This window comes from Malurus melanocephalus, unplaced genomic scaffold (genome assembly GCF_030028575.1).
Source record: "Malurus melanocephalus ecotype Western Australia unplaced genomic scaffold, MMel_1.1 scaffold_758, whole genome shotgun sequence".
Lineage (NCBI taxonomy): Eukaryota > Metazoa > Chordata > Aves > Passeriformes > Maluridae > Malurus > Malurus melanocephalus.
The window spans coordinates 63,765-90,300 of record NW_026623990.1 but is presented as its reverse complement, the minus strand read 5'-3'; the positions used below and the strand labels follow the sequence as shown (position 1 = coordinate 90,300).

Below are 26,536 nucleotides of genomic sequence, written 5' to 3'. Positions count from 1 at the left end.
TTGTTTTTTTTGTTTGTTTGTTTGGTTGGTTTTTTTTGTTTGGCTAATTAAAAGAAAAACATGTTTTACTCAGAGACACTTGGATGGTGGTAAAGATTACTAGTGTTACATATTGGAGGATTGGTGTTACAAAAAAAAAAGTGAATTAAATGAATATGTGTAACTTCGAGAAGGACCACTCAAAACTGGTTTCTGAACATGTGACTGCTGTCCTGACCGTGCTCCTTTTGCCGTGCTGTTCTGATGCGTGTGCTATCAGAGTCACTTGATAGCTGGGTATGGGACAGTCCTCCCCCTTTTACAATAACACTGGTGTAGCTGTCATCACTAAATATAAATCATGTATGTAAATCAGGCTGTAAATAAGAGTATTTGTAATTAAGTTGACTCTGCAAGAGATGATCAGTGATTCACCTGATATGTTGCTGTCAGCAAATAACCAAAGCTGAAGCCTTTCCAAAAACCAGACCAGACACTGTTCCTTACTTAGTGGCTCTACCTTCACCCTGGGTTTGCCGCACAATTAATTTCAGTATGGGAGTGGGCGAACAAGCTGAAATTTGTTTTGATGAGTTCTTCTAAAAGATGGGTTCTTCTTCAAGCTTGGGCTTGAAGTGCTAATCAAAAACTTAGGTTTTTGGGCTTTCTGAATATCTGTATCTGCAGGTCTTTGAAGCGGTTGGTAAGTGTTCAAGATGCAGGAAGTATTTTCATTTAGTTGTAGTTGAAGCCATTAAAATCTGCTTGGCTGCAGCAGCTTCATGTGAAATAATAATGTAACCATACTCGCCCATCTATACCAAAGGTTTCCTTTAGAGGAGGAAATGGGTGAACTACTCTTGGTGTTCGGGCTTCTTGTAACACTGACTTCAGTGAAGCATGGGTGCACTTTTCAGTGTTGAAAGTATTTCTCTTTACATCAGAAACTGCTGTGTTCTGATGACATGACAGAAGTGTCTTCTATATCCAAATGGGTGTCTCCATTGATAAATTAACATGAGCAGTTGGCTACCTACAGACTGGAAAAAAGAGTAATGGAAGTGGAGACTGTGTTCCCTTCTGCAAAATGGTAGTGCTCATGACAACTGGAAAAACAGCTAAACTGCCAATTACTCATAATTTTGAAATACTTCGCATGCAGGGATAGTTGTAGATGTGCCTCACCAAAGAGCAGTGAATTGTGATTGAGCTGCAGCCCTGTATTGTTCACAGTGCCTGCAGCCATGTATTATGAATATTTCCATACAGCAGAGACCTGGAACTTATTCCCCAGTCCTGGAAAAGGTCAAAATGGTGTCTAACCCTAAAAGAACAGTTCTGATTTACTGAGGGCTAAAAAAAATAGTCCTGAGGTAGGTCCCAGTACCAGTCATTGTACCAGCAAAGTGGAGACAAATCCATGTGCATTTACTGTGTGCTCTTTATCCGTCTGTTGCTCTGTTACTCCATACCCTTCAAATCTTTAGTAGTTTGGTAGCACTGGGTTTTTTTTAAAGAGCTGTTTCAAGTAGGAAATTCAGGGTAGTAATTGACTCAGAACATTGTAACCAAGAAGTTCTGGTCTCTAAGGATTGCTACAATCCATCATCATCAACAGAATTGCTTAATTTTCYGTCTGTGCTGGTGAAAGGACAGTTATAAAGACGACTGCACTTTTCTGACTTCAGTGGTAAGTAATGATGATTAGTACTGCCCTTGGCAGGGTGGAAAGCTGCCTTTAGTGGATCCTGAAGTGGTGGAAAGGGACATCTTAAGTAAAATAGTTGGGAATTCCATTCTCAGCTTTGGCTGACTCATATTCCTAACCTCTTTGAAGTTAGCCAGGTAATTCTTTTGAGAGATTACCATGTTTTAAATAATTATTTTGATTTGTATGTGGACTTCTATACAGTAGTTGAAACATTATGTGTGCATAAAATGTATGATCAAAGTCCATTTTCAAAAATCAGACAATAGGAAATAGAAAACTACTGTTAAAGGCAGTTTTAATAATTGGATTTGCCACATAAAATTGAAAATACCTATTTTAGTGTGACATTCCTCCAAATCACCATTGTGAGTTCTGTTTCAACACCAAAAATACCTTGTTATTTACAATATTAAGAAATTTATTTCTTTCGGCAATAACCCAAAGTTTACCAGGTTAAAGGGTGCCAGCTGTCACAAGAAAGAAGTCCCTTAGTGACATTTTTTGGCGGAATAGCTATTAGTATAAAATACTTATGATATCATTAATTTTGCAAAGATGTGGTTAACAGATCTGCTTTCCCTGTGTCCTACTAAGTGCTAGAAACTATTTTAACAGCAGATTTTGCCTTAGAGTAACTACTTTTGGTTCCTAAGATTTGGTTTCTGTGCCAAGCGAAGAGAAAAAGAAAAAAAAAAAAAGTAGTTTCACACTTGAGCTGCAGCAGGAAGATGTAATCACGGATGTGGGTTCCAGTACTCTGTTACACTGGAGAACAGCACTGGCAAGCAGAACTCTCCGCCATGAACCCAGAAGAACAGATTGTAACGTGGCTTATTTCACTAGGAGTCTTACATTCCCCTAAGAAAATAGTAGATGATCCAGAGAAGTTCCTGAAAAGTTCTCTGAAAGATGGAACTGTGCTTTGTAAACTCATTAATCGGCTTCTTCCGGGATCTGCAGAAAAGGTAATGCTTTCTGATGTCTTTTGCTAGCCTGAGACAAAGCCCTGCTCAGTGAAACACTGCCCTGGGCATTCTGAGGCCTAGTTACTTCCATGAGTAAGAGAAGCAAGGAGCTACAAAGAGAGGAATGGTTTACATGTACATTTCTAATTGAGAGCAAAGTATGATTGTAGCTTTAGTTCTTTGATTTTTTTCTACGTCCATGAAAAAAACGAGCAAGGTTGCAGTTGGCTGACTAACACATGTCCAAGTCAGTGGCAGGAAATACTGGGCCTACCAGAGATCAGAATATCTTGGTTTTGAATAGAAGGATATGCAGTGTATGTATATTTACATAAGTATCATTAATTACAAGTGGAAATATATTCCAAACTTACTACAAAATGCTTTGTTAGGAAATGCACTGAGAAGCAGATCAGGACAAGAATAAACAATAACCCTTGCATCTCTGCCATTTGGTCTGTTCCAAGACCAGCAGATCCATTGGTAGTGAAGCCATATGAATGCCTCCTGTTAACAGTTAGACAAGGCATGTATTGACAATCCATTCACAATCCAGAGGTGGGAGAACAGAAGAGAAGCTTAACCCCCCCCCGCTCCAAAAATAAACCACAAGAGGTTCTCCACCCTATAAAACAGGAGCCTTTCGTCAAGCAGGAATCGGTTTTGCTAGGTCCTTATCTTTTTCTTACATGTGGTTCGGGGTAGTGGGTTGTTAAAGGTCATCAATTTCCCASTGTCACTTAGGGCACTGTCACATGTTGACATTCAAAACAAGACGCCGACCATTTCTATGTGTGCATCACTTCCTCCAGTGGCTTTCTTCCTGCTTCGACAGCTTGCCTGCCACCCCCACCCACCCCCTGAAGAAGCTTCCCTAATTCAGTATAGAACGCACATGTCAATATTCATGCAGGCCTTCTCAACACAGACATTGCAATAAGATCAGTGGATTTTCTTTCTTTAGTATTGTCTGGAGCCTAAAAATGAAGCTGATTGCATCAATAATATTCAAGAGTTCTTGAAAGGCTGCACACTCCTGAAAGTGGAGGTAAGTTGACTTAGATCCTTTCTTTTATTGTTGCAACATGCCAGATTGATCAGCCTTCTGAAAGAAAGTCAGGTATCAGAGAGGAAAAGTCGGTATCAATTCCTCATCTTTTGTATTAATAAAATAAATCAGAGCATGGCTAATTTAATATTTGGTCTGGGGAATTTGGAAACAGAGTGTATTGACTGTGAGTTTAATGGAGTCTAATCTTTTTGGACAAAACGTGCAAMAATAACAGGAGGTCTGTCTAAACAGACTTTCACCTGGACCTGTTTTTAATTTTTTCATTATTAGAAGGAATTGCAGGGTCTTGCTGTGCTTTAAGAGGAAAGTGAAGTATTCTTAATACTGCAGTGTTTTTCCATCTCCTTGCAACTGTTTTGTAAGTTTCTGCCAAATACTCATTAAATTGTTTCTTGCACATAAAATAATCCTAATGAAGCCACCTTTTCAGTAGCTGTTCCTGATCCTGTCTGTGTAGATTCTTATGCTTAACCATAGCTCATATTTGCACAGTCAGAGTCTAAATGAATCACTTCAGAGTTCAATTAATTTTGCCATCATTATTATTTAAAGACTTTTGTGTCACACTTAAATTCCTACAGTAGAAAAGAAACCTGTAACTGTCATCACTGTCTTGTTTGAAATATGCTCAAGATTGTGGAAAAAATAGTCTGAAGACAAAGTTCACCAGAAGCATTCTTGAGCATTGTGCAGAGTATTCATGCATCACAGTGAGAAAAGTCCAAACCACAATAGCTCTGTTCCTGCATTTTTCCTTTGAAGGTCAAAACAAGCAAAAGGCCTTTCTTCTCTTCAGAGCTTTTTAGATAAGCATCATGAAAATGTGCTCATTCCAAAACTGTCTCCCTGGCCTTTTGTTGCCCAGTAATGCATTTCTCAGGGCCTCCTGCAGCTGCACAGTTTTAAGAGAATATATATGTGTGTTTGTGTGTGTGTGTGTACACAGACATTCATATATTTGTAATACCTAAAGGCCTATCACATCAGAAATCAGTTGCTGCCAATCTTCTGGTACTGGCCATGTGATTTCCTCCATTTTTCAGAGTATTTATTTTCCTCTTTGCAAACTAATAAAAAATGGTTATGGTGGAAAGTATTTTTAAAAATAGGAATCTTAAACAGCTATAAGATAGGACAAGGGAACAGTCCTCACCTGCCGTGTGAGGCCATCTAGCTTTGATAGCCTATTCTGCGGTATTGCAGTCACACTCCACAATTTTCAGATACTCAAAACTGGCAACATGTTCCTCTGATCTTCCATGTGCCTTTTCTTCCTTGACATTAACAAATTCAAGGTTTCTGACTTCTTTTTTCTTCTGATTTATAACCCACTTCTTCTTTGAAATATTCTGAGCCTTCAGGAACTTCCCTTGTGCTCATGTGGTTGCTCCTCTCCTGTTCGCTGTGAGAGGATACCTCAAAATCTGGGTAAAACCTCAGACCTCTCAAGCTTGAGTTTAAATTTGGCAGTGAAATGAAAACTACTTCTCCTCCCCCCCCCCCAAATATTGTCATAGCAGAACACCAAGTCAAGACTGAATTTTGCTTCTTCCTGGTTCCTTTCTGTAGCCTCATGCAGAAGAAGGCTTGAGGTAGGACAGCTGAGATGGTGGGCAAGACATGGCACAGGCAGAATGCTTATGCTTCCTTCTGACTTCTTCCATGTTGCCAGATTTTCTGAGTCCTCCCAGGCAAAGCTTCTGCCATCTGTTCCTTCTAAGAGCTGCTCTGTTTGGAACCTCTTGACAAGGAGGCCTTAAGCAGCATTCCTGCGGGTGATCCTCCCTCGTGCCTGATGCCTAGTTTGCCTTGGAAAGGGTCATTGCCCTTTAGGAGGGGGTTTTCTTCATCACATTTCTCTGGAAGCGTGTCTGGAGCGTCAGAACAGGCAGAGAACCTTCTGCTTCCAAGATCTGTCAGCACTGAAGTTGCAGTGATCAGGTATTAGGTAAAAGGAAGATGAGCACAGGATAGGGAATCTGTTCTCCAGCAGCAGACCTCAGAAAAGGTTAACATCAGGAAAGGTCTGGACTTAATACATTTGAATTCCCTGACAGCCATCCTGCTGCTTACCCAAACCATGGACTCAGCAATCAAACCCTGATGATTCTCTCAAATTCTGCCCTCCAAATGCCACAGGGAACTCTTGTTCCTTAGATATGAAGAAGTGGTCTGGGACAGGACCTGAGCCTCTTCTGTCTTGAGGCTGAGAAAGGTGTGTTGGGGTAAAATATTCTATTCCTGTTGCAGATGTGAGCAAAAGACGATGTTTTTAAGAAAATGGGAGTTCACAACTTCTCTTCTGAATGCTGACTTACATAAAAGGGCCTCATCCTGGGGAATCTCAAACATGACATTAGCATCCCATCCTGGCATAATTGTAATCTGCCTTCCATTTGCTTTTGTCCTGGATGTTTATGCGCAGCCATGGAATACACCATGGGTGTTGCCAGTGTGCCAGAAAGGTGGTCGTTGTGGAAGGTAGGGTTTCCAGCAGCTTTTGGTGGAAACTGAAGTGCTGCCTTCCACTGAACAGATACTGCTTTGCCACTCTTTCCCGGTAGGACGGAATGCATAGAGGTTACTGCTGCAGAGCTACACACATGCACTTCCCTCCTACCCTTTGTTGTCCTGATAACTCAGGAAGTGGCAGAAAAACACAGTAAGGCAAACAGCAACTTCTCCCGTTTTACAGGAGCAGTGAAATATTTGGACATAGGGATAAAAGGACACTCTGTGACCGTCCTGCTCTGAGCTGGCTCTGTTAAGTTGAAGCTATTCTACAGGCTGGACGTGTGAGCTGGAAGAATCCACCTCATGACAGAGTATAAATGACCAAACTGTTCCTTAGCTTCAGCCCAGGACTGAAGCCTGCGATCTTTTGCTCTTTCATGTGTTAGTCCTAAAAGAGATGGCAAGCAGGGGAATCACCCCATCCTTCTAACCAGGCAGGTGCTGTAATGAGGTGAAACAATGCAACAGTGTCCAAAACTTTCGAACTGCTTTTCAGTGCAAGAATTTGATCCAAGTTATAAGAACGTCTGTCAACACAGCTCTGCTGAGACAAAGGACTAGGCAAAAGACCTTTGAAGGGCACTTAATTGAAGTTTCCTTAAGTCTCCTTAGAGGATTCTTTCATGGTTTGGACTGAGGAACAGTACAGAAATCCTGAATGTGGTTCATTTACACTGTGGCTTAAACATCTGAGCTGTGTATCTGACCCAAGAGCTGCTCCAGTGAGTGAGCACTGCATCCACTGGATGCAGGTGGATTGAGGTGGAAAGTCATAAAGGGTTCTGCCCTGACAGCCAGGTGGAGTCTAGTGTAGAAGAGACAGGGAAGAGATGATGAGGAAAAAGAAAAATCATAGAAAGCTCCTGGCCTAGCATGTTCTTGAAGATACAAATGGGAACTGTTTGCTTTGCTCTTGACACCATTGTGCATTTAACAACAGCAGCTCAATAGCTAAGCATCATTTACTGCTGAAGAAGCACAAGAACTTCATTCAGCAGCAGCATTTTATTGCTAATACAACTACAAAACTTCTGTCAAGGTCTGAATTTTGTAAACTAAGAACAGCATCTGTGAAATAAATCAATAGCTGTATTGATCATAGTGCTATACACAGCTATATCTGGCTGTACAGAAGGTTTGCAGAGGGTCATTACCATCATGGGCAGCACAGAGAGTATTTGTGCTGYTGGAGGTATCTGGACTGAAGGTGTGGGAGAGCAGATGAGAAATCATCACCCTCTTGAGTCCCTATCCATGCACTCCCAAAACCTGCTCTGCTTTGGCTGCATTCCAAAGTGACATTACCTCCTAGCTGGATAACGTCAGAAATGAGAGCTCCTGCCCAGCACCGACCAGCACAAGCAATGGGTAATGGGTTTGTCTGAATTCAGAGTGACCCAGTGTCCCAGAGACCCCTGGCTCAAGGTGTGTGGAGTGTCCCTGCATGGGGACTTACATTTCACCCTGGGTATCAGTGCAGTGCTCCATTCCCTGTCCATTCTGCAGCCTACCGGTGTTCTTAATCTTGTCTAAGGATTTTCCTATTCCCTGCAGGAGAATGTTCCCCAAACAGATGGGCACAGGCAGCAGAGGACACGTCATCTCTGAGATCTCACTGCCTCAACTGAATTTTGCCTCATCTATGGGCCCTTCTGCTGTGTTTCTCTTCCCAGTGTTGCAAACCTGCTGCAACTGTTCCAATGGCATGGATATTCCTCCCTTATCCCATCCTTTTCTGTCTTTTAAATTCTTCTTTTCCTCCTTTTTTCCCCTTTAATTTTCTCCATTCTTTCCCCCTTTCTTCTTTTTCATTACTCCTTTTTCTTTCTTTTATTTCCCCTTTCTTTTCCTCTTTTCCTTTTCCCTTGCCTTCCCCCTTTCTCCTAATTCACTACTTCCCTTTCCCTCCCCGCTTTTCCCTTCTCCTCCTCTCCCTGACTTTTTCCCGCTCCCCTTTCCCTTTCCCCTTTCGCTTTCTGCACAACACACCCCCCCCCTCCCCCTCCCCCGGCCTTTCTCTTCTTCCATTTCCTATGTCCCTTTCCCCTTTTCCGTCCTCCTCCCTCTCTCCCGGCGCTGCCCGGTGCCTCCATCCCGCAGCCAGCGGAGGGAGCTGCGGCCGCACGGCCGGGCCCAGGGCCGCCGCGGAGCGGGGCGGCGCCGCCTGTCACTTCCCCTTCCCTCCCCTTCTCTTCCCTTCTCTTCCCTTCCCCGCGCCGCGATTCGGCTCCGGGTCAGAGCCGCAGCGGCCGCCCCGCAGCACCGCCCGCGCCGCCGCCATGCCCCGGGGCTGCGCGCCCGCCCGCCCGTCGCCGTGAGTACCCATCGCCTCCATCCTCGGGGGTCCCCGCGTGTGTCCCAGGCGCTGCTCGGGGGTGTCTCCGGGCACCCCCACGGGTGTCCCCACTGAAGGGGGTGACGGCAGCGCGGCACCGCAGCGGAGGGTCCGGAGCCGGCGCGGTGCTGCGCTCCCGCCGTCCGCCAGGCTCCGTCTCGCCGGTGCCGACGGAGCTGCGGCCCGGCCGCCACTCCCGCTGGAGGCAGAGGCAGGTCCGAGGGGAGCAGCCGGGTCAGCGAGCACCCGAAGCGCCGCATCACGGAGAGACGGGCGGCTTCATCCCCCGTCCTCGGGTTTGGGAGGGGTCGTGGCCGCGCAGGGCTTCGGGCTTGGCACCCAGCTGCGTGTTTGCTGGGGGCTGTCCAACTGCGGACAGCTCGGACTCGAAACACAACCCGGCTTTCCTTAACTTTTCTGCTCTTCCCTTCGCGGGACTGGAATTTTGGGTGCTGATAACTTGCTAGCCGCACCCGGGTTTGGCTTTCGTCCTTCTCGAATAGCCGAGCGCTTTTCTGGTCGCGAAGCGCCGGCTCCTATCCCCTCGCTGCCTTTGGCGGAGSCTGACGGTGCGGCAGTGCGGGGCTTCTCTCTCCCGGTGCGGTGCTTGACCAAACAGCGGGAGCGTTTCGCCGAAGGGAGCTGCAGTCTTTGATTCTGGAAGTCAGAATTGCGTTTTAATGGAGATTCTCAAATGACGGGTGTAGATTTAAATACGGCTTTAGTTACATCCACCTGATCTTCCATGAGAAGCGAAAAAGCCTTTTCTGCCTCTATTTGTCTTCTAGCTGCAGCTTGTCTTTTAGTTATGAATGGAATTATCGATAAATTATGCTGGAAAAAAAATTTTTAGTTCACAAGTGAGGACTTCTCTGTATGAGGAATTTATTCTTGAACAAGCTGCAGAGAATATTTACATTACAGTAGCTGACCCACAAGAGTTTTCCACATAGCCACTGTTCCACTGTAGCTATTCCAGACAATTTCCCCATGAAGAAGTTATAAATGTTACTTGCTTTTGTGCTAGGACTTTTTGCATATCTTTCTCCTCACCATTTTCATCTGGACTTTGTCAGCCTGATGACTGAGCTTACAGCATTATTCTCTGCATTGAAGGATTTGGGATGTATTTTACTACTTTGCTCCTTAGGGGAAAAAAAAAGGGCATTATTTCAAGTCAGGACTTTATTATTCTGTAATTACTGAAGTGGAAGAGAAAGGGTATGGCTGAGAAAATGACACAACAGAGAGATGCATGCAAACATCTCAGCCCAGCTGTTTACTTTACTCTTGTGCAACTGTAACATCCCATTCTCCAGCAGCTGCCAACRGGGTCAGCGCACGCCCATGCTCTCTGTTACCGCGTCTCCCTTTCCACGGAGATGGGAATGTCGCTACTTAAGGCTGGAGGAAACGCTCGGATAGCACTGCCTGCAACTACAGGGCAGGTACACTGGTTCATGCACCAGCTGGCAGGGGGAATGGGACCTGCATGGTCCAAAGGCGCAAACACAAGTGGGTGCAGGCAACAGGTCAGCTCAGAAACAGCCCAGGGTAGGTGGGTATGTCCCTGGAATGTGCAGAGCAGTAGATGCGATCAGAGCTGTGGAGCTGCAGGTTTTAATATTTATAATGACAGCAGGCTGTCCGCTCGCTAAGCATGGATTAAATTTCTTTAGGGTAAAGCCTGTCTCTCAATATTGAGTAGCTGAGTAAATTTTAAAATACATTCTCAACCAAGAGCAGTCATTGCCCTGTCTCTGTTGGGCTTCGGTGCTGCTCTGGCGTGTCTGTKAAGAGGAGGAGGTGCCGCAAGCATCCAGGGCTGTGGGAGCGGCCAGTCCCCTTCCTATTTGAAATATGCCAAGCGTACTCAAGGAGCTCTGTGTGGAAAGCAAGAAAGGGCTGTTTTAAAGGGCAATACTAGCCTAAAGGTATTTAAGACTCGTGCCCTTGTTTAGCAGAATACACTCTTCAGTGCATTGGAAATGTTTGTAATTAGATGGTGTCTGCCAGGAGAGCTTTAAAATAATCTTTCCCGTGCATTGGATTTGTCTGTATGCAGTCTCCATTTGCAAGATAATGTGTGTTTGGGAGTTAGCAGATGGTGTTGTGGTGGTACCAATAATGGACTTTTAGTACTCTTATCTTTGCTTCATTAATGGTAGGATTTGTACGTCTGTATTTTTCAGGTGTTAGGGAGGGTTGCAGTGTTTTGGAGACTTGAATTGCCCCTCACCGTAGGGTGGTGAATTCTGAAGTGTACCAGGTTCAGGTTATCAGTCACGAAAAATAAGCCCTTGCTGACTATGTATTTCTGTTTTGCCATTGAGGATCAGCGACACCAAATTCTTCAGGGTGAAATTTTTGTATATAAGATAACTGGGTATGTCTTCCTGTAAAAATGCATAAATGTATTATATATGCCATATTGCAATAGCAGAAAATTCCATGTGTGTTAATTCTGCTCTGTGTGTTTATACATAGATCTGTATGAACAGCCTCAATCTCCTCAGCTTTTGACAACAAAAATAGCAACAAAATCTTTCTTCCCTCAAGGGCAGCAATAACCTTCTCAGTGATTTTCAGAGGAATCACTGCTCTGCAGTCAGCACTGATTCCTTCCTTCCCTGTACCCAGCATTGAACTCCAAATGCTGCTGGGTCCCCTGCCCTTCCCACACTGCCTGCCTGTGGTGCCCCAGGAATTCTCTGGTTGTAAATGATACGGGACTTGTCAGCTCTGTAGAGACATAGGGGCTGCCTAATCCTCACTGTCACCCTCCAGTATCGTGGGTGGCTCCAGCAGCCAGCGTGAGATGTTTTGGGCTCGACTAAATGAGTTCGTCTTTCACAGGTGTTTGATCCACATGATTTGTACACCGGAGATCAGTTCTCCAAGGTCCTGAACACATTAAGAGCTGTAAATAAAGCCACTGAAGGTAAGAAAAAAGGGGTTCTTCTGTTGTTCTTTCAAACGATTTCTTTGTGCAGCCAGGGCTGGTTTTTAATTTTTTGCTAATTCCTAGTTTAGGATGATTTCTCGAGGTTTGTCAAATTGGGCTGGCTGCACTGATGGCTAATGGTGGATGGTGGGATTGACATTTCAGGCTCCAACCAACTCTGAATTAAAATGTGACATTTCAGAGTTGCTGTGTACACTCTGCAGAGCTCAATTATTTCTTTGCACTGAGGGACCTCTGCTCATTTTTGACAGTAATAAGGGACTTCAAAGTAGGTCAGCGTAAGGGATGCTCAATATAAATGAGCATGCACCTCCCAAAATGCAAATATCAGATTTTAAGTAGTGTGTTTTAAAGGCAAAGAGAAAAGTGGCTCCATCTGCATAACATCTTTACTGAATGTCAAAACAAATGTTGTTGCGAGTTGCTCAGTCAATTGTATTGATGTTTTTCTCTCTCTCCTCTCCCTGGTTCCATGGAGTAGGCTCCCGAGTCTGGGAATCAAACTGATGGCTTATCCTGCATCACTGGGAGCAGGAGTAGGTGCTGAAGCAAAACAAATCAACTCATCTTGATTCCATCCCAGATATGTAGCTGTTCCCTATAGGTTGCTTAAAATTGAGATTCAGTAGCATAGGCTGTGAAAGGAGAAGTTAAACAGGGGGATGATGGCACCGTGGTGYTCCAGAGAGGGGTGAGGGGATCAGGATTATTTTCTGACGAGATGAACAGGTCTGCCTGGAGCTGGGAAGAGTTCACAGCCTCTTGTCATACAGGTGAATTAGGACAGACTCCTGGGTATGCACTGAAGTCCAGCACTTGGAGAAGAATTCAGTTTCCCTGTTGAAGGTTACATGTGAGGTGATTTAAAGGAGGAAATTTCAAAATGAAAACTCATTATTTTCCTCTTATGCAAAGGTTTTCCTTTTGGCTTACTGCATTTTGCCTATACATTATATAAACTGGTAAACTGGTGTATAAATTATGCATATTTGTGCATCAACATATATAATAATATCTAATAATAATAATAATAATATGTAATATACAGTAATAGTATATATTTGTACACACACCCTTACGATTTGCACACACACGTGTGTGTCTGTTTGTATAATACTGCTCTGAAGAAATTCAGGTTCTGAGGCTGCTGTTCTGCAGCCAGGACTCAGCTCTGTGAATAGCTTACTCCGTAGAAGTGTAGGAATGGGAGTTCAGCCTCAGCACACCATCTCCTCCCAGCCTCTAACCACCCCATTACCGACAGCACCTGCTGACCCTGGGTAGAAGCTTTTGCAGTTCAGTGTGATGGGGGATATAAAATGTAGGTTACTTCGACCGGGAGCAACCTCTGCAACTGCTGCTGTTGTCATTGATAGTTGTTTCATTTTTCTGAAAGCAAAAAGAGAGAGATTCTTTCCTGCCTCTGTCCTTACCTGTTACTGGGCTGATGGGGTTTGATGGGGTGTGTGTTGATGGGGTGGCCAGGCTGCAATGTGATTCACACATCAGTTCCCTCATTTACTGTCCCAACTCCATTCTTCCAACCACCCGTGTGCCAGCTCAGCCTGGGACAGGACACTTGTGGAGAATAGTTCCTATCATATATTACTGATGGAACTGTAGAGAATCTGAGAGTCTCTTGGTTTCATGGCAAAAATCTACTTGAACATACTTTTTCTGAGTTTAAATGTTAAAAAGCGCAATGCCTGCGGTATAATTAGCTGCTCAGGCAGAGAGCACCCTTGGGTACAGTACGGGGTAAAATAAATACAAGTCTAAAATGTTTGCTTTTTGGTGGCTTGGCCAAGTTCCTGAGGAGCAGGAGCCTGTGTCCTACAAACTGTCACTGCAGATGGTCTGGTTTGTCCATCTTGCCAGAGGCCACGGGCTGAAGCATCCTGAAGCATGAGGATAAGCCTGGTACCTGCTGCTGCAGTTGCTGCTTTGGCCAAGACTCTGGCATGCCTGCACATCCCAACACCCCAGCACTGCTTCATCCCAACATCCTGGTTGGAGGCAGAGGGAAGTAGGTGTCAGCTAAGGAAACACTGTGGGAATGTGTTTCTGAGCACCCATTTGAAGTCCAAATCCTTGTGTCTTCATGGATCTTTTTATGCAAATAACTGAGGAATTGTTTGTAGCAGATAAACTCATAGTTCAGCAGCTGTCCATCAAAACACAGCAATACAGTGCTTGATGCTTTTATCTGTAAGAGGAGAGGAAAACCAGCTGTGTTGGATCAGACAAGGCTCATCTGCCAAAAATAGCGCAGGAATGTGAACAGAAAACCCAGCTATTTTAACCATAGTTTAAGCAACATATGGCAGCAGTGTTCTGTGCTGGACCAGGCATAAAATGCGACGCTGTCATGATGCAATATAAATTACACACTTCCCTGCCAAACTGTCAAAGTCAGTTTTACATTTGTTTCTAGGTTGCCGTAGATATTTATAAAAACTTTGGAAGATTGGGAGGGGCAGGGAGAACCATAAAATCTACAGTAACTGAGTCATTTCTATGGGACTGTGTCTGATGACTTGAATAACCAAAGTCTGGACTCATGGATTGTGTCCTCCCTTTCAGAAGGAATCGGGGGAAGAATAATTCACCCTGGCAGCTGACCACCCCCCTGGCCTGTGAGTCACCAGGAGCAGCCAAACCACTCCTGTTCAAATATCGGGATGCTTCAGAGACAAAAACCCAGTCTGTTGGCAAAGTGGGTTTTCCATGGAGAGGGGTTTTGCGGTTGCTGCAGCCCAGGGAGCTGAGAATTCACCATACAGTTGTCAGGCAGTTGTGTAACGRGCAGGGCAAGAGAGAAAACTGACTCACTGACATCACACAAGGTTTACTGTGGATGTTGTGCATCGCTGGAGCATGGGCTGGCTACACTGGTGCATGGGTATGACATGGCTGGGTTTGTAAAGCTGCAGCACCTGGAAGCCTGGTCCCCATGGTGCAAGAGGTAGGAGAGAGACAAAGCAAGTCCCTTCCCCAAGCGTTCATGGTTTGTGTTGTTCCAGGTCCAATCTAAGGATGAGGTGTTTTTCTATCAAAACAAAAATCCTCAGGGGAGAATAAAAGCCCAGCTGAGTTCCTGTAACGCCCACCAAACTTCCCTTTCAGACTGAATTTKCCATGCCAATATTCAGACTGGAGGAGAGTGGAGGAAAAGCAGCCTTGGAATTTGTCTTTTGTGATTTCTGCATACACTTCATGGCTGCATCACCTTCTCTTGCACTGTTTTCTGGGCAGAACTCCACACATGGTCCAGGCGCTTGCACACCCAGCACAGGGATTCCTGCAGACTGCTCTTCTCTGTTCTGCTTTTGAGGTCCATGGCCATGCGAGGTCCCCACAGCAGATGGAAAACTGCAGCTCTTGAATGCAGAAATGTCCTAAAATCTGAAGAGAAGCTATAAGACCAATCTCAAAAGTCCTTCACAGATTACTGAAATGATAATATCGGCCGTTGTGTCTTTTGAGCACCATGGGACATAGAAAGAAGGTGATTAGAGTGGTGTCCCTCAGTGTGGTGCTGGGTACAGTAGCAGAGAAGTACTGGAAATTACTGGGTGGCTTGAATCCCATGTTTTTACCCCTCAGCAGCATCAAGCAGGATTCTGGGGCTGAGCGCTGCCAGGTCCTGCCGGAGCTAGGACTGCTCTTAGCAGCAAGGCTACTGACTCAGTCTCTGCACAGTTGTGACCAGGAAACTTTTTGACTTCTGACAACYTTTTTCAGTATTAATATAGAAACAAATCACTAGTCAATGAAAACAGATGTGTCAGAGCAGCAGCATTGCTTCCAGTATCAGGTGGGGACAGGAACAAGCCTAGAGACTGGTTTGCAAAGCAAGAAACTCTGAAGGAGTGTGAAGGAGGCAGCTCCAAGAGCTGTTGGGATGACTGGGGATGACACTCCTCTCCTTCCTTGGCATGGCTTGAACCCCTCTCTCACGACTAATGGCAGCAGTCCATGAACAGCAATCAAAATAGTGCCAAACCTCTTTCCGCTGGATAATGAACCCAGAAGGACTCCTCTCAATAGAGGAGTGATTGTGTTGACCAACTGTTCAGCATTCCTCCCCACTCGGCAGTGTAGCCCCCACAGCAGCTGTAGAGGTGACCTAAGAGCATTCACTGGAGAGCTAAACTTTGACACACCTTCAACATTGCGTACTTGGATTGCAGAAACATTCCCAGTGGGGCATCACTGGGCTGATTATTATTCTACTTTTCTACAGTTTTAAGGGGAACTTTAAAGAAATACTGCAACTGGGTGTGTGGCTGCAGAACTGGCACAATCTAGGAGTGCCTCGGGATGCAGTTCAACTTCTTCCATGACAGAAGGGTTATCCCAGCCCAGAAAACCATCCTCACTGCTGACTCGGTGTTGCTGTGCTGCAGATGCCTCACACTTACTGTCTTGCTCTCACAGATGCTCTTTGAACTGTTGTGCCCTGTTTCTGTTTTCTTTATGGGCTTTACACTTTTCTTTGCTGTGATGTGGAGGGATGGTGGACAGTTGGGTAAAACTCAGATGTTGTTTTGCTTCTTCAGATCATCCGTCAAAAGGGCCATGTTCACATCTGTCCTCTCTTAACTCTGTGACTGGAGACCCCCAGAGTGACTCCAACGGCACAGCTTCCCAGTCAGCGAGGGCTTTACGGAGGCAGTCCAAGCCTGTGGTACCCTTTATTTAATTTGTATTCATGGGTTTGATGGCCTTGGGGGTAGAGGAGTGTGATTGGCACCTCTAGGTCAACACTAGAGGTTGTTCTCTCCTGATCTCCATCCTAGGTTTGCTGCCTCAGTTGGAGAGAGTCTCGCAGCTTCTCCAGACTGCAGTGTTCCTCTATGTGACATGAGGAGAGTGATTCTTATCTGCACCCATTGCGCTGGGAAACTAAATTCATGCTTGGGAGGGACGTTGTGGTCCTCAGGAGGGAGTGTTTACACAACAGCAAGCTGCTATTGCCTACACAGAGGAATACTGAAAAAACAGCTGTCACAACAGAGGAGAACAATAGCTTGTCCTAGTGGTTTCTGCTCTGTGTTGACTGTTTACTGATGTTTTTCCACCTTTCTTTCCTTAGGAGATGACCGAGAATGGCAGTCATCAGCTGGTGGTAAAGGCCAGGTTCAATTTTAAGCAGACCAATGAGGATGAACTCTCTGTTAACAAAGGAGACATTATTTATGTCACCCGGGTTGAAGAAGGGGGCTGGTGGGAAGGGACCTTAAATGGAAAAACAGGCTGGTTCCCAAGCAACTATGTCAGAGAAATTAAATCCACTGGTAAGCAAATTGCTTTCAAGGGCTGATTGAATGACAGTGGCATAATGCAGTGAGGACCCTCATGCCTTAGGGAAATTGCTATTTATTAAGGACTGTTTGTGTGCTTCAGGCAGCCTGGCTAATGGCAAGATGAATTGAAGGGTAAAGCGTAGTCTTTTGGATGAGTTGCTTGAGAGCTGCTTCACCCCTTTCCCATCACACTGCTCCTTTCTGTTGCTCCCCCCAAGTGCCAGCAGCATGGAAGCAGGGATATTGTCAGAAGATGAAGACAGAGATGGATGTGGGTCTCCTTTGTCCTGGGGAGCCATCGGTTATTCCAGCATCTGAACACAGAAGAAGCTTTTTGTTAGAGAGCTTGGTCAGGCAATGTATTTGTGTTTGATCCTGGCTTTTTAGGCATCAGTGGAATGGACGCTCACTGTCATGGTGTGGAATCCAACAAAAACTGCATGGTCAAAGGGCATGCAGTCCCACTTTTGGTCCATACTTATGGCTGATTTCACAGAGTACATTTTTCCCCAGATGTTTCTGCTGTGATATTCAGAAAAGAAGAGGGAAGAGATAATCCATTTGATGACATCTGCCTTATTGAGCTTTGTCTTGAGTGTCCTTAACGTTTTTTGTGATGTGGCCGTACCCAGACATGGCGTGGTGATGATGTGAAGCCCCTGGCCAGCTGCTCTATGGCATTACACATCCATTCAAGCAGCTCACTTCTGCYCAGGCCTTTTTGTGAGAGTTAACTGGCTTTTTATAAAATGCAACTTAACTCCTCAGTGTGCCTTGAAGACTTACCATAGACAGAGACCAATCGTGTGCTTGGTCTTGGTTCTGTGGCTCAGAATCTGCTCTGGCCTCAAACACTGGGATGCCAGCAGGGGTATGCAAAGCAGCTGCAAAATGTGCAGCCCCTATTTGACATCCTTGCTCCCATACTCGCAAAAATAAAGCAAAGGAGGGAAGAAAAAAAAATGATGATTTAGTGCTCGGAATTAGGTCAGGTTTTATTTAATACTAAATGGAATAAAAAGGTTGTTAGGATAGCACGTCTCCCACTGTTTCCTTCTGGGAAATGATATCTGAGCTGTAGCAGGACGTTGCAGCGGGGATTGAAGGCTTGTCTGGCACAACTCAGGAATTACTAATTACCTCGGTGAGGGGAGAAGAAAGATGTTTTAAACAAAGGAGAGCAAACTTGAATCCTATAAGGAAAATCAGATTGGAGCTGCATGAAATGACAGCAAATGACTGAAGTGAAGGGCCAGTCTCCCATGTATCCTGACRTAAGAGCCCATCATATTTTTCTGTCTGCAGAACTTTTCTGTCAGATCCTCTCTCAGCACCATTTCACGTGACAGGAGGGTTCATTGCCCTGGTGTCTACATGCTCAGGAGATGTGGCCATATTGCAAGTGAGGAATGAAGGACCATCAGTAAATCCTCCCCGACCTGGGAGTGCTGCTGGGGCTGCACATGGCAGGGAACTGCTTTTCCCACCGCCACAGTGTTAGACTTGTCACTCTATATGGAGTTACTTGTTTTTCAGCCACGTGAAACCTGTCCATACTTCTGCTGCATCCTAGGTGTGTCCTTTAGGTGGAAATATTCTGCAGTTCTGTGAAATAACTTTGTGGAGCTGAGCTCCTCTGAGTCTTCAGATGAAGCACAGAGCTCTCAGCTAGAAGAGACAGGAAGCACCACAAGGGCAATAATTAGACAGTGGATCAAGCTGCAGCTTCCAAGGGCTAAATTTATCAATTTCAAGCTTCTTCCCTGCTGTCAGTGAGACAGGAGAGCCTGGCTGTTCTGCGTGGCACAGAACCGCTTCAGTACGTGTGGTGTGGCCAGGGCTGGGGCAGCCTTGCACTGCCTGCTTGTCCCAGTCCGGAGAGTGATTGTGTTCCTGGGAAAGCCATGCTGCTGGGAGGGAAGGGGCTTCTCTAGGGAAGGAAAAATGTAGCAGGGACTTGTGCATGCGTTGGTGTGCCCACATGTACAATGCTGGAGGCATCCAAAGGGATTTACCAAATGCGGAATGAGAATGGACTTCCAGGTTTATGGGAGCTTTTCATTTAAATCCACCTCCATTGAGAGAAGGATTTTGCATCACAAGTGACTGCAGGGATTGGAGTTCAGCATATTGGCTGGGGTTGACTTCAAGTGCCTTGTGAATCACCTGGAAAAAAACACAGTGCCTATCATTTCTGACAGACACCCAGTTTTAAACCCAAATTTAGTGGGCCAGTCAGATACTGGGCTGCTGCCAGGGATTTTGGAGCAAACCTGGATGTTTGCTGGCAGAGGCTGCATGAAGCTTCTGGTGTGACTTGCTTGACTGCTGTCGGCGTCATGCGTGCCGCTGGTTTAATCCCATTTTTTTTGCAAAACAGGGAAACAAACCCTGCAATTGAAGTTTTGTGTTCACTGGGGTGAAGTTATGTGTGCTGGACATGATATGGCAGTGTCTTTTCCTGATGGAATAATGAGAGCTGTGCACTGTAATTTATTCATGTTGGTTTTTTTTGTGCAGATAAACCACTCTCTCCCAAAGCATTAAAAGGGCTAGAAAATACTCAGTTGACAAAGAATTATTACCCTGTGGTAAGTTTTAAAGTGCTGATCATACATTTCAATAAGTAGCATGTTATTAGTCTTCTGAATTGGCTCCTTCCCTTAAAAATCATTGAAGCAATTTGTAACAATTGGGGATGTGACTCTGTGTTTAAATGCAGCTGTTTCTATTCCCTTGATTCAAGGCTGTTGAGACAATAAGCCACAAATGGAAGTGGCTGCAAGATGTCAAAAGTAGAGACTTGCAGTAGACAACTGAGGTAATTAAGCTGAGGTGGCAGCTTTCAGACAAAAGTGGGGGGATAAGGCACTGTATCTCCTGTTGATAAAGTTGGGGAGATAATGTCATGGTATAAGCAAGCCAAATCAGGGCTGTGGTCCCTTTCTTGGGTTTGGCTGGAAATATGGCACCCTGAGGTGTCTGTTCTGTGCCTCTGCCAGCAGCTGCAGCCCTCGGAGAATGAGCAGCTACCACACCTCACGGCCCAGCTTTGTAACTGGGCTTGGCTTTGGAACAGGTTCACAGCCTGCCAGGCCATGAACTGTGCGGAAACATCCCCTCCTCTGCGTCTTGCTGCAGACTGAGGAGGTCTGGAAAAGCAGGGGCAGGCACCTTTGCCCAATGTCTAAGCTGAAGTGAAAYCTGTGGTTTAAGAGAGTGAAGATGCCTCATGTGAGCACCCCTGGTGCTCAGTGCTGGAGCTGAATCCTGCACATCAGCATGTCTAAATATATTTTAAGCAAAGCAAAGCAGAAACAGTATGTCCTGGGAGCTGGAAAGCACCCTGACTCTCTCCAGAGCTAATCCATGCTAAGAAACTGGAGTTCCGACTGGGAGCGTGCAGGCACTGGATTTTCCTGCTATATGGCCAGAGGCAAACTGGCTACTGAGATTGATTGGGAGGACCAAACCCAGTTCACCACATCCCTGAAGTGGCAAATGAGGTGTACCTTAGCTTGATCTGCCCCAGAAACAATCCTTGATACAGCTTTCAACACTTGCTAAGTAAATCTCCATATTTGACCACCAGGACTTTCCCGAATGTTCTGGGTTCTGCATTAAGAAATGTAATTTCTGGGCTTAAAATATGCTTCCATGCTTTTTCAAACTTGGAAGTTGATGTCATGTTCCTTTGACTAGTTTGCTAGTACAAAGATCTTCTTAGTGCTTTGTCTCTCACCCTAGGTGTTGCAAAATATTCTGGAAACAGAACGAGATTATGCGAAGGAACTACAGTCACTTCTGGGAACTTACTTAAGACCCCTCCAGTCTTATGATAAGTAAGATACAAGGGCATCTGAGGTGGAGGGAACACTGTGGGAGCCTTAGGGTGTCACAGAGAGAGGGCACATATTTAGACGTCAACCAGTCAGAGAGATGGGAGGCTGGTATCCTAAGGCCTTTGTATTTCAGTCATTTTTTCCTTCCCCAAAACTTAATGTGGGAAAATTTCTTGTGCTCTCAGCCTTGTAGGCAGCAAATGGCCCAAATGAGGGTGATATGAGAATGACTCTAGGGATGACAGCAACAAGCACATTAGCTTTGGAAACATCCAGCCTCACTCAAGGAACAAAGCAGCCCTTACCTATAGGACCTTTCTCCCATAGGGCAACCCACAGCTAGAATCCCTGAAGACAAAACTGTCTGTGTCTGCGCATACACCTCCCCACCCCTGGCTGAAATCCCATTTGTCTATGCCTAATAGACAGCTAAATATCTGAGGAGATTAGTGCAATTAAGTGATTAAAATGCAATTAAGATAATCTTTGGCAGCAGACATCTTCTCCAGGAGACTGGTCTGTAGCTCACAGATCATGAATTTTGTGTTCTCTCTGATGGAGAAGGAGTGATTCTTGGGTCTTTTTGGAAGAGCTGCTTACAAATACTAAAGGGGTGCTACTGAGAGCAGCTTCTCTTTGATGGTGACTGGTGATGTGACTCTTGTAGGCTCAGTGCTGGGGACATCGCGGCATTGCTGGGAAACATGGAAGAAATCTCTGCTTTTCAGCAAACACTGAACCAAGCTGTGGAAGAAGTTGCAAAGTAAGTTTGTGTCGTAGCACTGAGGTTGTTAAGCTTTCAAACTGTAGCTGAAATAATAGAAAGACATGTTCATCAAAGTTCCTCCTGGCTACTGTCTTAGGCTTGTTAAATATAGAAAAAATAACAGGATTGAGGAAAGATGGCAGGTAGCGCTTTGGCAGGAGGGAAGGGAGAAGGAACTCTGACATATCTGGTGTTAAGGCATCTGCTGAATGAGTGTCACTAGACCTGACACGAAAGTGTGCCTAACCCAAAGATGCAGACATACGCAGAGATCTGTCAGGCATGAAGATGGAAATTTCCAGGGAAAAGAGCAAATTATTAGAGGTGATAATTTCCTGCAGGGAGGCTGAGAGACTTGTTTAGCCTTAGCTAAGGTCTGAAAAGAGATGGAAAAAGACTGAATCTTGGGAATATATTCAGGCTGTGGCTTCTCTTTCTTTCTCCATCTTTTAATACTCATGGGCAGCCCAGAGAGTGGGACCTCCCCCTGCATTGCCTGTGGTTCTTTCCAGCACATTCTCATCCTCATCATCCCCGCTGCAGTTCTGCTGGTGGGACGGATCAGTCTGATCCCAAGCTGATAATGGGTTGTAATGCTCATTGCACACAGAAACCCAGACCCACCCGAGGATCTACATCCTCCTCCTCCCCAGGTGGCAGGTGTGGGTATTTTGCTCAGTGCTGCAGTTATGACCTGACTGCAGAATGTCCCTGTGCAGTGGGTGGTTCCTTGGCAGGTCCTTGAGAGTGCTGTAGCTGCAGAGTGCGGATTCAGAGGCTTAACATGGCCGGTGTGTTGGTGCCTGTAGGCTCCCCGAGAACCAGCAGCGTGTGGGAGGATGTTTCATGAACCTGATGCCCCAGTTCCACTCCCTGTACCTGACATACTGTGCTAACCATCCGTCAGCAGTGAACGTCCTCACACAGCACAGGTGAGTGATGGAGAAGGATTTTCAGACTCCTTAAAAAAAGTTAACATTTGTTATTAATAGGCATGGCTGTTGATCTGTGTTTTGACATTAGGGCATGGGGATTTCCTGCTGCTGAGAAATCTGCTGGGGCTTTGGGCTCTTCAGCAGAGCTTTTCAGCTTCAGCATGAAAACAGTTCACATTGCTTGTGCTCAGAGCTGATCTCACAGGTCTTTTTTGCACATACAGTTCTCCCACCTCGGGTCAAACAGGTAGACTCAGCTCTGGCAGTAGCATCTCCTGTGATTGTTGCTTGCTAAAGGACCCAGATACTGTTTCATACCTACTGCTCAAGTGCTCAGGCACTGACCGATGGGAGGGTGTTCCCCAGTAGCACCGTGGTGGGGAGCACAATGTTGCAGAAGGAGAAGGTCATTGAGTCACCCAGAGTTGCCCAGTTTATCAACTGAGCTTCTATTCAACCAAATGGTTGATTTTCAGGGTCACTGGTGGRTCACACTAACAACATCTTTCTTCAATGTGACCCACTTGAGTAGACACTTGAACTTGTGTGATATCCTGCTCAAGTGTAGCAAGCCAAAATGCTACCACTGTGTCATCTTTAATGCAGGCTAGCTGCCCTCCCTGCAGTGTTGGGTAAGCCAGGACCACATCCATACTGTTTAATACTGTTTAAGTCTTCCTATTCTGCGATGGGAATTCGCAATGTGTTTAATTACCTGCTGAAATCCAGCTTTAACTCAGTGTAACCAGGCTGGCTCCAACCAATGGCTCATTCATTTGATTCCTCAGTCTAATTGCTTTTCCAAAATCGGCCAAAGAATCAGCTTTGGCAAATGTACTGAGGCACACAAGGCATGTTTTCCAGAACAATGTACTTGCAAGCACCTGCATCACAGCTTCCAGCAGAGTCCCAGTGCATTGCTGCAGCCTCCTCCCACACAGCACCCGCCTCTCCAGCTCCCACCGCTGCCCCCCATCCAGCAGACACCTAGCCCTGTGTCACCTCTCTGTGCTGGGGGACCAGCTGCTGGCACCGATGCACCCCAGGGGCTGTTCATTCCAACACCTGTGGCCACACAGTATTCTCTCCCGTTTCCCAGATGAGCAGGGTCTTGCTTGGCTGGAAGCTCCCAGCGCCCTGGCTGCCCCGTGGGGTTGGTGGTGGTGGAGGTGCTCAGAGGGGAGTCTGTGCCGCCTTTAAAGAGGCCCAGCTCAGCAGAGCCCCAGCCATCAGGAGAGAGTGGGAGGCAGCAAAACACAGCCCTCAGCTCTGAGAGCTCTCCTTGTTGTTGTTGTCTCTATTTATAGTGATGAGCTGGAGAAGTTCATGGAGAGCCAGGGTGCGGCCAACCCAGGCATTCTCATCCTGACCACAAGCCTCAGCAAACCCTTCCTGAGGCTGGATAAATACGTGACACTGCTACAGGAGCTGGAGCGGCACATGGAGGTAGGTAGGGTGTGGGGCTGYTGGGCAGGCTGTGCCCCTTGATGCTGCCAGAGCTGCTCCCTGAGCTCCAAGAGACACCTCTGCCTCCTGGTATTTGAGCACCATGTGGCTAAAAGTACTTAGTATCTGTAAGGAGATGTCTTACGTCTTACGTCTTTGGGACATTATCCACTTTTCAGATTAAAAGTGAGAAAGCTGGAAGAATCTGAGGAATGTTGAGGAAAGGCATTGCCTGTTCTTCACCCCAGCCCTTCCTCAAAGATGAGCCATTTCCAGTACAAGTAAAAGAGTCTAGGGTCGAGCTGCAGCTGCAATTTATTTGCGCAGCCGGGAATAAATGTGTGTTTTTGTTATCATTTGATGAGATTCCTAAGCCTGGCCACTCACTCCTGTGGCTCACAGGCATCTCCTCACTCCTTGCTCCAGGGTTGTGCTCCTGGATGGAGGCAGAGCCAGCACTGACATCGGAGTGGAGAGCAAGTCCAAGGGAGCAGGGAGAACAACCAGGGGCAGAGAGGCTTCCTTGGCAAGGAGCAGGTTTGCTTCAGGACATTTCTTGCCCCAGGGACTGTAGAGATCTCTGCCACGGGAGCTCTGCTACTCGCTGCTGGTGCATTCCAGTTGTGGGAAGGCAAAACTCAGGGGTGATGCAAAGGGGTGAAGAGAACAGGAGTAACGGTCTGGTTTTAACCAAGTTTGCTTTTCCCCCTCTTCCAGTTTTAATTGTCAGTTAATTCACCACACTTAATCATGACCTGCAATCGAGCCAAAGGATTAAAACCTCTATGCTTGAACCAGGGGCATTCTTGCATAGGAGAGGGCACGACAGCCTGCAGGGTAGGCACACTCCAGACCTATCTATACCCTCTCACCTAGTTGAGCTGAGCTGCAGGGACTGAGCTGAGCCTGGCTTCAGCCACCGTGCCYGTGCAAGGACAATATGCTCTTAGCAGGATATATGGCGGTTCAGCAGTGGATCTGGGACACACATATCACTTATTTCTCTTAGTTTCTAAGATGAGTGTGGGTGTTCTGTTGCATGAATCAGTAGGGCTAAGGTTTAAGCTGCGATGCTGTGGGAAGAGGATGGCTGTATGCAGTGTGAATGTGTGCAGTGTGGATCTATAGCGCAGCATTCCCTGCACTGTTGCACAGCTGCTGAGGGGGCAGTTGTTCAGGACTGCCACTCGTCCCACATTCCAGATGAGCAATCCCAGGCTGCAGGGACAGCTCCATCACAGCCTAACCGTCTTATGATTTGCTTCCCATTAGGACCTGATGGTGAGGAGCAAGGCTGTAGGTCCATGAGAAAATTCTGGGAGAGTACTAGCATACAGCTGTGGTTGGAGATAAGGGGCACCTACTGTGCTTTTACGTGGCCCAAGAGCTCTCTGCTCAGACATGTCCTCCCTTAAAGGTGGAGGTGAAGCCCACACTGATGCTCGTTGGTTTCCATCCTTGATAGGGCAGTGGCTGCAATACCCGGCATATCAATGCAAGTTTCCTTCCTGAAGGTGCACCCTGCACCGCTGCCTGTTTTCATTGATTTGTTTTCAGTCCAATCATACCTGCTCTTGCTCTGGCCACTTTACACTCAATAAATTGGATCAGTGAATTGAAAAGCTGCCTTTAGCCATGCCATGTCAAAGTGGATGGTGGGAAAGGTAACTGGGGGACTTTGACTTCCTCCTGAAGCCCATGGTGCCTGTACCCTGGGCCCTGGGTGTCCTAGGACAATGGGTGATGCTCAGGAGTGGGTGATGCCTCGGGTGGGTGTTGCTTCTGCTGGTGGCTGAGGGATTTGCTCTCCCTTCACTAGGAGGCGCATGCGGATCATGAAGATGTTTTGAAAGCCGTCACATCCTTCAAGTCCCTTGTGGTAGGTGGCAATTCTTAAAATAGAGTACTCCATTTCTGGTCTACATTTCATGAAGAATGAGTCAAGCCTGACATTTGTCTCCTCATTAGAAAAAACGGTCTTTTGAAATGTAAATCATGGGTTACAAAGAATCTTTATTTCACATTTCAAGCCTGGAGCTGCCTCTCCGGCCGTGTGTTTTGGCAAATGCGCACTGTCTCTCTGGTCCCAGAGCAGAGATGGTGGTTCTCTGAGTTTCTCCTATATTGATGAAAGCCACATGTGGGCCGTGGTGGCAGCAGCGTCCCTTTATCTCCTGTTGCCTCCATTCCCTAATCATTTGCCACCTGAAACTAGACCGCCTCTTGCTCACTGAGAAGAAGGTTAGCATGGCTGTAACTGACTCAAATGCTGGTGCCACTGGGAAGTTCCCCTCTGTGCCCATAGAGTAACTCTTGGTTTTGGTCCACGGACCACATTCCAGTAATTTGTGGCTCCACGTGCCATGGCTGTCAGTGGGGAATGGAGAGAAGGAATGAATAACAAGCTTATTTCTGTGAGCTCTGTCACCTGCACGCCTCAAAGTCCTGCTGCACTGAGATGTAATAGAAGGGGAACAGCCTTCCATGAGCACAAAGGTTTTACCTAGAAAAACTTTCTTGGGTTATTTAAAAAGCTGTAGTCTTTCTTGCTTTGTAGCTACTAAGAACCTTTCACTGTAACCACTCCAGATATGGTCCAGCTTCCTTCCTTTAGCACAACAGATGCAAGTTTTCAGTGTTTATCAGCGCAGATAAAAGATGGGGAGGAGAAAGTTCATAGAAAACAGGAAAGGGTGA

At 46.1% G+C, this 26,536-nt stretch overlaps 1 protein-coding gene across 5 annotated transcripts in view; it reads left to right on the top strand.

The window, feature by feature from the left end:
* The first annotated feature begins 2,463 nt into the window (after positions 1 to 2,463).
* ARHGEF6 (Rac/Cdc42 guanine nucleotide exchange factor 6) overlaps positions 2,464 to 26,536 on the top strand; it is a 36,658-nt gene continuing 12,585 nt past the window's right edge. For 2 of the 5 annotated variants that reach the window (XM_057384933.1, XM_057384929.1), the window contains exons 1-11: positions 2,464 to 2,655; positions 3,620 to 3,703; positions 11,433 to 11,517; positions 16,104 to 16,231; positions 16,640 to 16,841; positions 19,371 to 19,441; positions 20,598 to 20,692; positions 21,360 to 21,455; positions 22,268 to 22,390; positions 23,701 to 23,839; positions 25,659 to 25,718. In XM_057384933.1, the coding sequence (XP_057240916.1) occupies positions 2,491 to 2,655; positions 3,620 to 3,703; positions 11,433 to 11,517; positions 16,104 to 16,231; positions 16,640 to 16,841; positions 19,371 to 19,441; positions 20,598 to 20,692; positions 21,360 to 21,455; positions 22,268 to 22,390; positions 23,701 to 23,839; positions 25,659 to 25,718 (1,248 nt within the window). In that variant the 5' untranslated portion in view covers positions 2,464 to 2,490. Of the gene's footprint in view, positions 2,656 to 3,619; positions 3,704 to 8,435; positions 8,556 to 11,432; positions 11,518 to 12,601; positions 13,568 to 16,103; positions 16,232 to 16,639; positions 16,842 to 19,370; positions 19,442 to 20,597; positions 20,693 to 21,359; positions 21,456 to 22,267; positions 22,391 to 23,700; positions 23,840 to 25,658; positions 25,719 to 26,536 lie in introns of those variants that run through there. The other 3 variants (XM_057384930.1, XM_057384932.1, XM_057384931.1) reach the window with 3 other exon arrangements.